This window comes from Adelges cooleyi, unplaced genomic scaffold, assembly GCF_023614345.1.
Source record: "Adelges cooleyi isolate 19-005CV unplaced genomic scaffold, UGA_ACOO_1.1 ACOO_flye_CR_arks_rails_tigmint_CR_PRNA_167, whole genome shotgun sequence".
In the NCBI taxonomy this organism is placed as follows: Eukaryota; Metazoa; Arthropoda; class Insecta; order Hemiptera; family Adelgidae; genus Adelges; species Adelges cooleyi.
Window position 1 is genome coordinate 1,509,818 of NW_026095824.1, and position 15,602 is coordinate 1,525,419.

General features: G+C 30.7%; 2 protein-coding genes across 7 annotated transcripts; both read right to left on the minus strand.

The window, feature by feature from the left end:
• Positions 1-2,593: 2,593 nt before the first annotated feature.
• LOC126832924 (uncharacterized) lies at positions 2,594-6,105 on the minus strand. Of its 2 annotated transcripts, XM_050563968.1 has the most exons (3): positions 5,993-6,105; positions 3,523-5,242; positions 2,594-3,432 (listed from the first exon to the last, which is right to left on the minus strand). In XM_050563968.1, the coding sequence occupies exons 1-3, from the start codon at positions 6,086-6,088 to the stop codon at positions 2,816-2,818; spliced, it is 2,433 nt and encodes an 810-aa protein (XP_050419925.1). In that variant the 5' UTR covers positions 6,089-6,105; the 3' UTR covers positions 2,594-2,815. The 2 variants fall into 2 exon arrangements, with proteins under 2 accessions (XP_050419925.1, XP_050419923.1); XM_050563966.1 differs by having other exon boundaries at positions 2,594-5,242.
• LOC126832927 (uncharacterized) lies at positions 3,589-13,431 on the minus strand. 5 transcript variants are annotated; one of them, XR_007684820.1, is made up of 3 exons: positions 13,285-13,431; positions 9,267-10,804; positions 3,589-3,703 (listed from the first exon to the last, which is right to left on the minus strand). XR_007684820.1 is itself a non-coding variant. In XM_050563975.1 (2 exons), the coding sequence occupies exons 1-2, from the start codon at positions 13,381-13,383 to the stop codon at positions 9,539-9,541; spliced, it is 1,365 nt and encodes a 454-aa protein (XP_050419932.1). In that variant the 5' UTR covers positions 13,384-13,431; the 3' UTR covers positions 8,176-9,538. The 5 variants fall into 4 exon arrangements, 4 of the variants coding, with proteins under 4 accessions (XP_050419932.1, XP_050419935.1, XP_050419934.1 ...); XM_050563975.1 differs by lacking the exon at positions 3,589-3,703 and having other exon boundaries at positions 8,176-10,804; XM_050563977.1 differs by lacking the exons at positions 3,589-3,703; positions 13,285-13,431 and adding an exon at positions 12,347-12,453 and having other exon boundaries at positions 8,176-10,804.
• Positions 13,432-15,602: the final 2,171 nt, after the last annotated feature.

The following is a 15,602-nucleotide window of genomic DNA, read 5'->3' on the forward strand; positions in this document are numbered from 1 at the left end:
CACGGGTATCCACAGGACAGTGCGGGTAAATAATAACTTTAAAGACATTTAATGTCATATGAATATTCCATACAAACGCATCGATTTTTTCTTATGAGAACTCTACTGAATATATATTTTAAACTAAAAGGTCAAAATGCAGTTTGAACATAACCGCGGAGAAGACTAAAATTCGTCTGTTTACTCAAACTAAAGTTAAATTTAGCTGAAGAAAAACGAACAAGTGAATAGAGACTACCATAAGATATGATTGAAACTTGTATAAAATAATTAAAAATATCAACTGTTACGTTTTGTCTTGAAATATATCGTATGCTCGGACATAAATTTGGATTTTTTAACGATTACACTAATTGATATACAGTGTGGAAAAGTATTGGTAGTAGATCCCTATTGGTCTCTCTTTAGCAATTATCCATTTTACATGGAATCATTGTATTTAAGAAAACTAGGTTGGTTTCATGATTGGAATATACATGTTTATTGCACATGCATCCCTTCTTCATCAAATATTCGATGATAAAAACGAATATGTCAGCATAACGTGCAGCCAATCAAAATCAAGTATATACACATGAGTCACAGTAATATAAATATAACAATAGTAAAGTATATAGTAAAATTGATAATCCCGTTTAGCTGTCATTTTATTTCTGAAGTTAAAAATTCGAGACGATGTGCAATAACCTATATATTTCAACCATGTTTGGTCAATAGACATTAATACCGAACGACTGAATTACATCTTAATGGCTACCATTATTTGGACAACAAATTAAAAACGATAAAGATTAATTTAGTTTTGCGAAAGGAAAAGTTTCGGTTTCGGCATTTTATATTACTTGTGGTAGCAAATGTGTTTGTAGTATGATTTCTGTGAATTGGTATTTATTTGGCAGTTGCCACATATTTTTATATCATATGATGTTTTTCTTCATTCCTTCACGCTCAAATACCGCAGGAGATTGGACATTACTGCCGGTTATTTGTTTTTTTTATTACCGCAATAAACTAAACATTTGCAGAAAAAGAAATACAGATAAAGTATTATAGTAGATATATACATAATATATAAAGTGTACACCGTAATAGATATTGACATAAGCCTGCGAATGATGGCGATTCAAAAAATGATGAGCACGTACAAAATATACTTATATTTACTTAGGCTGTAGCCTTAACAGACGAGTAGACTTAACGACAAAAATGGTTTTCGCTTGCATCTTTTAGATTAGTTTTTACCACTATATTTTTATGTGACGCGAACCTAGTGTATTTAAGTGTATAGATATCGATTCAAAATATATGTCTGTTATATTTATGATTTATGAATTATATATGAAGGGCACAGGGGAAAAACGGTAGTAGTCACATTATGAACATTTTTTTTTCCAAATAGTTTTTTTCAATTTATGCCATTAATTTGTTTTATTTATGTCAATAGATTGTTTAAATAAATACATTTATTATTAGAATAGCATTTAATGTGATTTTTTTTTTGTTCTTATGTAAGAGGGAGAGGAATTCACGAACTTTGTTTTTGCTGTACTCTAAAATTTTCATAATGTGACAACTACCGTTTTTACCCCGTGCCCTTCATGTGTATAAATAATTAGTTGATACTTAATCTTACAGATGTCAGTATTAATTTATATTAATTGATTTGCAGTTTCAAATTCACAAATGCATTTTTTGAAAAATACATAAGATGCTACTAACTATTGATTTTATAGTTTTTGATTACTTATACAATTAAATGTTTCTAGGTTCTGTGGAAAAAAAAAATAACAACCAAATCGTTTTTAAATTAACTTATTTCTTTTATTACTTATTAGTGTTAATGATACTCAATACTGATACTGATATTATGGTACTGAAACTAATAACTGATAGAAATCATTTCAAAACACGGTTGTAGGTATGGTAATAATTATTGGTATGTATTAACAACAGTGTTAAAAATGTCGACAAATACAGTGATAGCACAACTACTTTTAAGACCTCGGTAAAAAAAAATTAATTTTTTAATAAAACAATTTTTATTTTGTGAAATTTTGTATTACATGATGATTATGATAATAAATTGTCCTAGAAAAAAGACAAGGATGGGGCAACTGCCCCTACAACGCACTTACCAGTAAAAACCAGCACAGTAAGAAAGTATTAAAATGAGGTGCAGTGTCCACAAATTCGCATCTTCTTCTTCATATTCGCCTTACACTCCCAACTACAACCTAACCTTACCATAGAACTCGGATTGTCCACAGATTCGCATCGAAACGTTAATTTGAAAATGATTTTATCACTTTCAGTTATAGTAATTCTTGAAGATCTATGACCTCTCCGTCTCCGCTCTGCTCTGTGCGGAGATGAAGTTATTTACCTAAATAGGTAGATGTATTATGCAAGATTAAAGGTAACAAACCAACTCTGTGTAATAAATAAATAACTGTAATACTTAATTTGAATTAACTTTTTTTAAATTTTTATTATTTTAACACCATAATATATCGCAACTATAAAATACTCATTTATGAGTGTTACAAAGTATAATATGTAAAAAATAATAATTGATTCATTTAGGTTAGTTATTTTACATGATTATTTAAAAAAACAATTTCATTCTTTAAGATTGGTTAGGTTAGGATCCAAGGCATATTGTTAGAATAAAAGTTTTTTTCAGAAGCGTACCAAATAATAAAAGCTTGGAAAAATATTAACCAAAAATTAAAAAAAAAAATCTTAAATAAATCTTTAATAAAAAATTAAAGATAAACAATCGGAAATTGGGTATGGCGTTCTTGCTAGTTTTGGTTTATTCTCTTGTACTCGGGAGCTGTAATCCTGTGTTAGGAAAAAATGTCACGTTTAATTTGTCTTTTCCGTTATAAAACATAAGAATAAAGCAATAATGAATTGGCCTTAATTTGGAATTGATAACGTTAGTGTATTTAAAGAATGCATCTGTCCGTTCGACGATTTTATTACTTTTCAAAGTTACTTTTTTTTCAATATCGGTTCTTTCGGCCATATTTAGCAGTTCCTTGTCTTTCCGATCAGAGTTTGAAGGATCGATCGATGTATCTTCGTTGATTTCTGACTGTGTGTCTTTTGGCGTGTCAAGATTACCACATAGATCTGGAATAACTTGATCGTTACGATCACGTACATGGTCTTCATTTGCACCCATCTGTATCGAATCTTGATCAGCGTTTTCATCGGACTCTGGCTTATTGATCGATACATCTTCCTTCATATCTGACTGTGTGTCTTTCTGCTGGTCAAGATTACCCCATTCATCTGTAACATCTCGATCGTTAGGATCACGTTCATAGTCTTTATTTGCACCCATCTGTATCGAATCTTGACAAACGTTTTCATCGGACTCTGGCTTATTATCGACGGCCAAAGTGGTGGCAACGACATTATCGTCTGAAATATTTTCTTTCACAGTTTCATTCGTTAATCGACGGATTCCCAGTAATTTTAAAAAGAAATCGATGATGTATTTAAATAACCTACATATAACGATATTATGGTTTTCAATAGTCGTTGTTTTTTTAGATTTCGTTGTATCGGACAAAGTTAGCCGTTCCTTGTCTTCCCGCTTAGAATTTGAAGGAACGATTGATAAATCTTCCTGGACTTCTGACTGATTGTCTTTTGGCGTATCAAGATTATCGCATACATCAGCTGTAACAACCTCTTCGATTTCAGAACATAGTGGTTCCTTGTCTTTTTGTCCAGAACTCGAAGTAATGGTCGATAAATTTTCCTGGGTTTCTGACTGTGTGTCATTCGGCTTGTCAAGATTATCGCATACATTTGTAATAACTGCATCGTTTTCAAAACTTAGCGGTTCCTTGTCTTTTCGCCCAGAACTCGAAGTAATGGTCGGTAAATCAGTGTCGTTCAACGTGTCATGATCATCGTATAGTATGCTACGTACATGGTCTTCATTTGCTCCCATCTGTATCAAGTCTTGAAAAACATTTTCTTTGGACTGTGGCTCATCATACTCGTGCAATGTGGCGTCAACGTCGTTATCGTCTACACCTATTTTCTTCATATCGATTGAAATAATTTCTTTAGCAATTTTTGTCATGTATCGAAGCTTTTCCAGAAACTCTCCGTTAAATGCATCGACTTCAGAACACAGCTGATCGATAATACTGAATAACACTGGGTCTTCATAGTCGAAAAACAAGAACTCTCTTAAGGGTTTGCACGGTAGTATCCAAATAGATGTGTCCGCAACTTTAAAATTTATCTCTTCAACGTGGTTTTTAGCTTGACTTAAAGGGTTTTCAAACATTTTGATATGCGACCGAATGTAAATGTAAATATTTATTTTTATAATTAGCAACACCCGCATGTGATACTCGGTGTACTTGAATGGCTCTTTAACAAAATCAAATGTATGGTACCAGGCTCTAAGTTTGTCTTTTTCGTTTCGTAACAGCCTTTTGCATGATCCCCAGAATATGTTGCTATTAACAAACGTACCAAACAAGTCGGTATCGCGGTTGAGGTAATCGGACAAAGCAAAAGTTTCAATCGAAAAAAGTTTATTGAAAGAGAAGAATTTGTTTAGTTTTTCATTAAATTGAAAACCGTACAGTTGATCTATATACATGCGTATATCCATCTTTACAATGCTATTGTAATAAGCTTGCAGACTCGTTGGTCTGTCGTCGTTGATCGACAAGTAATGGTTATGCTGACAATGGACAATGTAATCCACTAATTGTGTCATGTATTCAGGGTCAAAGGTATTATTGTCCGGCGCGTAGTTGTTGGGCCAGTTAAACTTGGAATAAACTTGAAAAAATATGTTCCATAGACAATTGTGCGCTCTGGTTTTGCTGATTAACAACAAAGATAACATCTTTTGGATGATAAAATTTGTGTAAACGTACAAATTGTTATCATTTATTGGACTCGAATTGATTTTTTTGTGATTTTTTATCATGATGTTCAACATGTAATGCATCATCACGGCGTTGACACATTGTAATGCTTCCATTTTTATTCTATATTTTTGTATTGATATCGATTTTGACTGGATACAATCCAAGTCACCTTTACATCTTGTTAGTAAAAAACTTTTATCTATGTCATTTAAAACAACGGGTCCTTTGCCATCTGGAGTTTCTACGGTTTCTACAGTTCTTATTTCATTAATAACATCAAGGAAGTATTTGCCGAACATGATTTCGCTGGATACCCAATCCGTCTTAGTCTATAATATGAAAAATATGCACTTAAATTTAGCTACAATCATTTGCTATTCAAATTTACAATTTTTTACATTAGAAAGCAATCTCGAGACTCAATCGTATGGTTAGTATGGTCAGTGTTTTACTTTAGTTTATTCCTATATTACCAAAAATATATGTTTTAAACATATACTTTATACTTTACTGCTGTCTGTAAAGTAGGTACATACATTTTTATTAACAAAGATATCGACTAGCTGTCTCTATTTGTTTAGTATAATATAAAGTAAATAAGAAAAAAAACCGAATTAATGGAACTTAATGACAATGAAGGGCTATTAGAATAAAAATAAAAAAAATAAAAAATTACTTAGGTGCCACGTTGAGCACGAGATATAATTGGTGTCGCAAAATAGATGATGTTTTTTAAATAAAAAAACAAGTATAATGAAAATAAAGGTAAAAGACAATTGTATACTTATTAGTTTTCGCGTTTTTTAATGAAATTAAGAAAAATTAATATTTTGCTTGTAACTTTAAAAGTAAGTATGATAGTTAATTTCTGGTCACACCATTTGTTTAAGCAAGCACAATGGCGAGGCTACATAATGAGGAGTGAAGAAAACAATGTCGTGAAAAGTAGTATTTAAATGCAAACTACAAGGAAAGACACTCCTCGGAAGACATAGGAAAAAAATTATTTAGCCTAAGGTAAACTTTTGAATCCCTAACTGAGTTAGTATATTGAAAAAATATCCGTAATTATATATTACCTTCAATGGATCCAACTCATTTGTTTTCCCCAGCGTGAATGTCATAAAACAGACATTTGTGAAGAGCAAGACTGAAATCATAATTAATGAAGTCATTCTACATTAAATTACTTGTAAATTGATTTTAGTACAAAATACTTTTAGAAAATTTGATTCTTATAGTTGAATTCTACCTGTAAAGTTCTGACGCACACAAAAGTCTATGTGTGTGCACTGTTGTTAAAATATCTAGTATAGTTTACAATATTTATTGATTTGTATAGTAAATATATAAAACTGTAGCCAACACTAAAACAATATAAAATATACCAATGCAAATGTTAAAAAGGATAATAATTTTATTCAAACCAATTCTACTATGAATAATGTCGCTTGAATTTTATCATTTTTCAGTTATACCTTTAAAGTACTGAAGCACGCTAAAGATCAAGTGCGTTCGCAGTTGTAATAATATTTATCGATTTATAATAAATACATACAACTAGGGTTAAAACTACAACAATATAAAATATTCTTATGAAAATGTAATTTTTCATTAAAATTGTGTTTGTAAAAAGATCTTTACTTATGTGATTTTTTTCAAGACAAACAAATGCCTAAATATTAGTTTAACCGGTTTGGTAACCGTTTTGATTTTCTGCTGATACTAACGGAGCTAACACTATACAATTTTTACGTTTTATAATATAATATTATAATATTAAATAATTGTTAAACTAACTTTTAGTTAAAAACTACCAGTTTAACCATTATTTAATTTTTACAACTAGCGATAAGAAAATGAATTCCTATAAAGTAAATATCTTTCTAAACAACTTCCCATCCCAATTATGCCTTATATTCTCTTCCCTCTGTACAGTTTTTTTTTTAAAATGAAATGTATTGTTTTGTTAAGTTTATTGGATATATTTGGATTATTAATGGTGTAAAAAATTGGTGGAATATCTTTTAACCTCGGCGCAAACTTTAAGGGACTATTTAAAGTTTAAAAACGTTAGTGATAACTGGCCCGAGTATTAAATGGTAGTTATGTCGAGGAAGTTACACGTCTTATAAATTGCACGGGGTTATTAATTATCACACAACTATAGGTGGGTAAATTGTAAACCTACATTTAATCAGTATTTGGTAGGTAGTAGGTACTGTAATTTATTTGGTCTCGTGTATATGGCTAAATACTGAATTGTACATTTATAAATATTTCAATAACGTCAAACAAAAAAAAAAGTACTCATGTTTTTTTTTATACAGTTCTTGAAAACCCCGCATGAACGAATTGCTCAAGTATAGGTATATTATTTCCTTATTAAAAAGTGCGTTATTTCAATGTCAACTAATTATAATATGATGATTAAATTAAGTGTACACTCGCAATAAAGCGGTGCTTAACACGTTAGTGTCATAGAATCAATAACAATTATTTTTAATTAATATATAAATTATCTTCTAATATATTTTTACATAATATACCATACACGCTATGTACCATTTGGTGTATTTATTGTGTTATGATGTCATACAGCTGCTCATTTCAGGTACTGAAAATAGCGTTTCATACCGTCCGCCCTATTGCCTGCTATCGCCTTGCAACATATAAGCACCACACAACCTTAGGCGCTCTTGTAATTTTTTAGTGACATGTGACAACATATCAAATGTATTGCGCTAAACACCACTACCGTGATCCAAGACATATTGTTAAGATAAAGAATTTTTTATTCAGAAACGTTACAAACAATAAAAGCTTTGAATAATTTAAAAAAAAACTGTTACGTTACAATATGTGTACACTTGAAAGTACATAAAACATAGTTTTTATTTACAATTTAAACATGTATTACAAAAACAAAATTAATTTAGTTACAATTATATTTTTGATACAACTATACAATTATTGCTTGACAGGTTATAGTTAAATTATTATTGTCTACCGCTGGCATTTACTTTTTTTATTATCCCAAAACCAAATTAGTTTTTTACAAAAATTAAAAATAATTGTAAAACTATCTTACATATTTTACTTAGAATAACAACTAAAATTGTTTTGAAAGAAACTATGTGAACGAACATATATATACTTTTAAATGTTTCCATTTAAAAATATCTGTAATATATTAAAAATAAAGCTTACATTTAATTAATAGCAAGAATGGTAATAAAAAATAATTTGAATGGACAAAAAATAAAATACTTTTCCTTGTAGGGAAAGATGGACTAACGAATTTCGGGTTAAAGGAAAAATTGAAAATACCATGCCGAAGTTTAACACCATTCAACGTTTATTAACTAAGCTACAGGGAAAACATATAAAAGTAAAATAATCGGAAATTGGGTGGGGGTTTTTGCTAGTTTTGGTTTATTCCATTGTACTCGGGAGCTGCAATCCTGTGTTAGGAAAAAACGTCACGTATAATTCTTCTTTTCCAATATAAAACATAATAATAAAGGAAACATCAATTGGCCTCAATTTGAAAGAGAGATCGAAAGTGTATTTTAAGAATTTGTTTGTCCGTTCAACGATTTTATTGCTTTTCAAAGTCTCTTTTTTTTCAATTTCCGTTCTTTCGGTCAAATCTAGCAGTTCCTTGTCTTTTCGCTCAGAGTTTGAAGGAACGATCGATGTATCTTCTTTGATTTCTGACTGTGTGTCTTTTGGCGTGTCAAGATTACCAGTTACATCTGTAATAACTTGATCGTTATGATCACGTACATGGTCTTCATTTGCACCCATCTGTATCGAATCTTGACCAGCGTTTTCATCGGACTCTGGCTTATTGAACGATACATCTTCCTTCATATCTGACTGTGTGTCTTTCGGCTGGTCAAGATTACCAGTTACATCTGCAATAACTTGATCGTTACGATCACGTTCATAGTCTTTATTTGCACCCATCTGAATCGAATCTTGACAAACGTTTTCATCGGACTCTGGCTTATTATCGACGTCAAAAGTGGTGTCAACGACGTTATCGTCTGCACATATTTCCTTCAAATCGTCTGAATTTTTTTCGTCCACAGTTTTTTTCGTTAATCGAAGGTTTCCCATTAATTTAAAAAAGAGTTCAATGATATATCTATATAATCTGTATGCCCGTTGAACGATATTATGGTTTTCAATAGTCGCTGTACTTTTAGATTCCGGTATATCGGTCAAAGATAGCCGTTCCTTGTCTTCCCGTTCAGAGTTTGAAGGAACGGTCGATAAATCTTCCTGGATTTCTGACTGATTGTCTTTTGGCGTATCAAGATTATCGCATACATCAGCTGTAACAACCTCTTCGATTTCAGAACATAGTGATTCCTTGTCTTTTTGCCCAGAACTCGAAGTAATGGTCGATAAATTTTCCTGGGTTTCTGACTGTGTGTCATTCGGCTTGTCAAGATTATCGCATACATTTGTAATAACTGCATCGTTTTCAAAACTTAGTGGTTCCTTGTCTTTTCGCCCAGAACTCGAAGTAATGGTCGGTAAATCAGTGTCGTTTAACGTGTCATGATCATCGTATAGTATGCTACGTACATGGTCTTCATTTGCTCCCATCTGTATCAAATCTTGAAAAAATTTTCTTTGGACTCTGGCTCATCATACTCGTGCAATGTGGCGTCAACGTCGTTATCGTCTACACCTATTTTCTTCATATCGATTGAAATAATTTCTTTAGCAATTTTTGTCATGTATCGAAGCTTTTCCAGAAACTCTCCGTTAAATGCATTGACTTCAGAACACAGCTGATGGGTAATATTGAATAACAGTGGGTCGCAATGATCGTTAAATAAGATCTTTCTTAGGGCTCCGCAGGGTAGCATCCAAATAGATGTGTCTGCAACTTTAAAATTTATCTCTTCAACGTGGTTTTTAGCTTGACTCAAAGTGTTTTCAAAAAATGTAATATGCGACCAAATGTACATATAAGTATTTATTCTTATAACGAGCAACACCCGCATGTGATACTCGGTGTGCTTAAATGGCTCTTCAGCGAACTCAAATGTATGGTACCAGTCTTTAAGTTTGTCTTTTTCGTTTTGTAACAGCTTTTTGGCCGATCCCCAGAGTATGTTGTTATTAAGAAACGTACCAAACAAGTCAGTATCGCGGTTGAGGTAATCGAATAAAACTAAATTATCAAACGAAAATAGTTTATTCAAATCAAAAAATAATTTTAGGTTTTTGTTATACTGATAACCGTATAGTTGGTCTATATACTTGTCTATGTCCATCTCGACAATGCTATTGTAAAAGGCCGTCGTACCGAATAGCGTGACGTCGTTTCTCGGTAAGTAATTGTAAGATTGACACTGGCCAATGTAAGGCACTAATTGTTTCACGTATTTAATGTCCAAGAAATTATCACCCGGCGTGTACATATGGGGCCAGTTAAACTTGGAATAAATCTGAATAAATATGTGCCAAAGCCAATGATGCACTCTGGTTTTGCTGATAAATAACACGGCTAACATCCGCCGGATGACGACATTTGTGTAAACGTACATATTGTTTCTATCGATATTACTAGAATTGATTTTGTCATGATTTAATATGACGATGTTCAACATGTAATGCATTATCACGGCGTTGACACACTGTAATGCTTCCATTTTTATTCTATATTTTTGTATTGATAACGATTTTGACTGGATGCATACCCAGTCACCTTCACATAGTTCTTGTAAAAATCTTTTATCTATGTCATTTAAAACAACGGGTCCTGTGCCATCTACAGTATTTACCACTTCTAGCGTTTTGATTTCATTAATAACTTTAAGGAATTCAAAGTCGAAAATGATATCACTGGATACCCAATCCGTATTAGTCTATAATATAAAAAAGATGTACTCAGGTTAGGAATTTTGTTACAGACATTTGCTATTTAAATTTACAATTTGTACACTAGAAAGTTATCTCGAGTTTGAGTTTTATAGTTAGTGTAGGTAATTTTTTTTCCACCGTGTATCAAATCGCGTATTGAACTCAAATGATCCTCCTCCCTTAACAATATTTCTCTTTTTTTCTTATTTACCTTATACTATACTAAACAAGTATAACAAAAAAAAGGTAAACAAATTTTTATAATTATTAATTTTCACGTTTTTAAATACAATTAGGAAAATTAATATTTCGCTTATAACTTTAAAAGTAAGTATGATAGTTAATTTCTGGTCACACCATTCTTTTAAGCGTAAAAATATATATTTTGAAAAATAAAATGTTTTTGAAAGTTCATATTTATAAAGTTATTGTACTTTTAATAATATTAAGTAAATTAAGTTTTATTACAAAATGAAGTTTGATCGCCAAAATCGGACTTCACCATTGTTTTCAGCGTAAAAAAATACCAAAATTCCCAAACAAATTTTTGAAAAAAGTGACTGAGAACTAAACTTTATGTATACCAAATAAATTTGTATTTTATTAAAATGCCAAAGTAATTGTTAGTTGTACTGTAGATGAAATTTGTTAAAAACAAAAATAAATTTGCTTACACAATTTTTTTTTAAAAAGGTAGAGATTACAATGCCGGGTCTACACAATGAGAAGTGAATAAAACTAGGTCGTTCAATATTAGAATGCAAACTACAAGAAAAGAAACTCCTCGGAAGACACGGGAAAAAAAAACATTATTTAGCCTAAGGTAATCTTTTCAATCTCTAACTGAATTAGTATATTGAAAAAAATGTCCGTATTTATATATTACCTTTAATGGGTCCAATTCATTTGTTTTTGCCAGCGTGAATGTCATAAAACAGACATTTGTGAAAAGCAAGACTGAAGTCAAAATTAATGAAGTCATTCTACATTAAATTACTTGTAAATTGATTTTAGTACAAAATACTTTTAGAAAATTTGATTCTTATAGTTGAATTCTACCTGTAAAGTTCTGACGCACACAAAAGTCTATGTGTGTGCACTGTTGTTAAAATATCTAGTATAGTGTATAATATTTATTGATTTATATAGTAAATATATAAAACTGTAGCCAAAACTAAAACAATTATAGAATATACCAATGCAAATGTTAAAAAGGATAATAATTTTATTCAAACCAATTCTACTATGACTAATGTCGCTTGAATTTTATCATTTTTCAGTTATACCTTTAAAGTACTGAAGCACGCTAAAGATCAAGTGCGTTCGCAGTTGTAATAATATTTATCGATTTATAATAAATACATACAACTAGGGTTAAAACTACAACAATATAAAATATTCTTATGAAAATGTAATTTAGAATGCAAACTACAAGAAAAGACACTCCTCGGAAGACACGGGGAAAAAACATTATTTAGCCTAAGGTAAACTTTTTAATCTCTAACTGAATTAGTATATTGAAAAAAATGTCCGTATTTATATATTACCTTTAATGGATCCAATTCATTTGTTTTTGCCAGCGTGAATGTCACAAAACAGACATTTGTGAAAAGCAAGAATATGGTTATAGTTAATGAAGTCATTCTTTGTATAATTATCTAAACGCCGGGTTCTTAGTACAAAAATATTTAGATTTTCAATAGAAAATTTTATTCTTAAACCGGTCCCACACGACTCGCGCATTTGTCGAAAAATTGTCATCAAAAGTATGACGATTTTTTTTTTACTCGGCGAGTCACTCGTCGTATGACACGTGTCAATGTGATAACGAATATTCGTATAAACAATTGTTGTGTCTCCCAGACGACTCAGAGTTCATATAAATATAACGGCAAATAATTCGGCGAGCATCCGCGATGACGGTGATCGTCAAGTACACGTCAATGTAGTGTGTGACCGGCTTTATAGTTTAATTTTGTTTTGACGCACACAAAAGTCTATGTGTGTTCACTGTTGTTATATTATCTAGTATAGTTTAGATATATTTATTGATTTATATAGTAAACATACAAAACTGTAGCCAACACTACTACAACTAGCCAACTACAACAATATAGAATATTCCCATGATTTTTTTTTTTAATAAATTTGCGATATTGATGTAATTTTATGCCCGACCGTACAAGTATACTAGTACCCTGGTACCTTTTGGTTCTTTCTAAAATCGAATGTTCTATCTCTAATCTCTTACCTCACCTCCAGCATCCAGTTTGGACATCTCTGAACTGTAATATCTTATCTCTAATCGTATATAATATGTATACTCGGTAACGTACAGCGTGATGCACGCACGCACGCAAGCACAGATTTTCCGATTCCCAGCCCAATAGCATATCCATGTTAAAAAATGATTTAGCCTAAGGTAATCTGTTGAGTCTCTAACTGGGTTAGTTTATTGAAAAAAATGTCCGCAATTAAATATTACCTTTAATGGATCCAACTCCTCATTGGTTTTACCCAGCGTGCATGTCATAAAACAGACATTTGTGAAGAGCAAGACTGAAGTCAAAATTAATGAAGTCATTCTTTATATAATTACCTAAAAAGGTTCTTAGTACAAAATACTAATAAATTTTCAATAGATACTCAAAATGTAATACACATCGACTAAGATATTATGTTTCGTAGTTTAATTCTACCTGTAAAGTACTCAAGAGCACATAAGAGGCTATACGAGTGAACTGTTGTAGTAGTTCTTTATGGACAGTTGTAATAATATACAGTATAGTTTATTTATTTATTTATTTTTATGCTTTATCGTTAAATGCGATTTATAGGATACAGTCATAATAATGAGATAACATATAATAAAATATACTAGGTATGAGTAACAGTGGATAAATATTAATAAGCTAAAGGCCGTGTGAGTTCACTGTTTTAATAATATATTTATCGTAGTTTATATTATTTATTAATTTATAGTAAATATTTTATAAATTTGTAACCAAAACTACAACAATATAAAATATAATCACATATGAAAATGTCAAAAAGGATAATAATTTTATTCCCACCAATACTACTATGGTAAACATCGCTTGACTTTTATATATTTTTTTAATTTTACCTTCAAAGTACTGACTCACACAATAGATCGCGTGCGTTCACAGTTGTATTAATAATATATTGATTTATAGCAAATAAATAAAACTATGTGAATTTCCTTTCAAGCTAAATAAATGCCTAAAAATTGGTTACTTGGTTTGGGAACCGTTTGGATTTTTTGCTGAAACAAACGGCGTTTAACCTATAATCACTATAAATTATTTACGTTTTATTTTAATAATTTTTTAATTAGCCTTTAGTTAAAGAAAACTATCACTTTCACAATAATTGTAATTAATAATTATATAACAATAAGAAAATCGAATACCATAAAGAATATATACGTCTAAACACCACCACTATAATGGTCTAAATAATTGGGATTGAGTTGTAATGGCTTCCTCCATCTAAAAAATACTCTCACCAAAAAATGTCAGCAATTTTAATTAAGATTTTTTGGTAATTGGCTTTAGATGCTAAATTGTTTAGGCTAATAACTACTTTGAATCAAACCGTTATGACATAAAAAAACTCATGTAGGAATTATTAAATTTTTTTTAAAATTTAATGTTGTGTTTTGTTTTGAGATAGCATAATATAGACTATAGTCATGTACCTGAGCTTTGAGCGCTTAACAAAAAGTGTTATTTACGGCTATATTGCGTGTTGTATATACACTACTCATTTTCAAACGCCAACGGATGTTATTCCACATAGTCTCGTCACGTGGTTATTGTTACTAATCTATCAAATGTTTAATTTTCATACCCATTCACGAATCGAGTTTATATTATTAGCAAAATTAGAACTGACAGAGCGCGAATGCTTGAAGCCAAGACGTTTTCTTATAGGCGTGCACGTTAAAATTGACATAGTAAAAATGTATTTTTATTTTATTTAAATGCCAAAGGGTAATTATTATACAGATGAAATTTATTAAAAACAAAAACTAATTTGCTTACATCATTTTTTTTTAAATTTCATATTAAAAAACATTTAACTGATTCTGTAAAATTACATGTAATATGTAAACCGTCAATTACATATGAATTATTTATAGTAAATTAACCTATAACATATTATTTTGGTAAAAAATAATTCTTTTTTAGTTGACATAAGTAGTAAAATAAAAAAACTGTTCATTGTATACTAACGCTCTATGTTCATTGGTTTTTAAGAATAATTAGTCAAAAATCGATGAAACTTTTTTAAAAATAAAAAATTCTAGAAATGACAAAAGGTTTTATTCATTGTTAATACTGTGTAATATTATGATCGGAAAAATATTTTGTTGGTAAAATGTTACTTGTACCATCTTTATTTCCATCACTTCAAAGAAGGGATTCCGGAACTAGTTGCGGGTAAAATTTACATTTTTTGCCTAGACCAAAAAATAATTATTTCTATCATTAAAAATATGTTTGTCTAAATGCGACTAAACCTTATATTGACCTTAAAAGTAATTATAAATAGACAAGTTGTTCTAATCGGGGTTTTCCCTTCAAACAAGTTCCCCCCGAAAAAAAAAACCGAAGTTCTTAGAATGTATTTCTAAATTCTTGTTATACGATTACTATGAATTGTTGTATAAACGTTGAAACTCGTCGAGGTCAAATATGCAAATGTCATACCGGCGGCGTTATTAGGTAGTTCGTGTGATTTTGATTCTGTCGGCCCACGCTCGCCCACGGGGCGGAT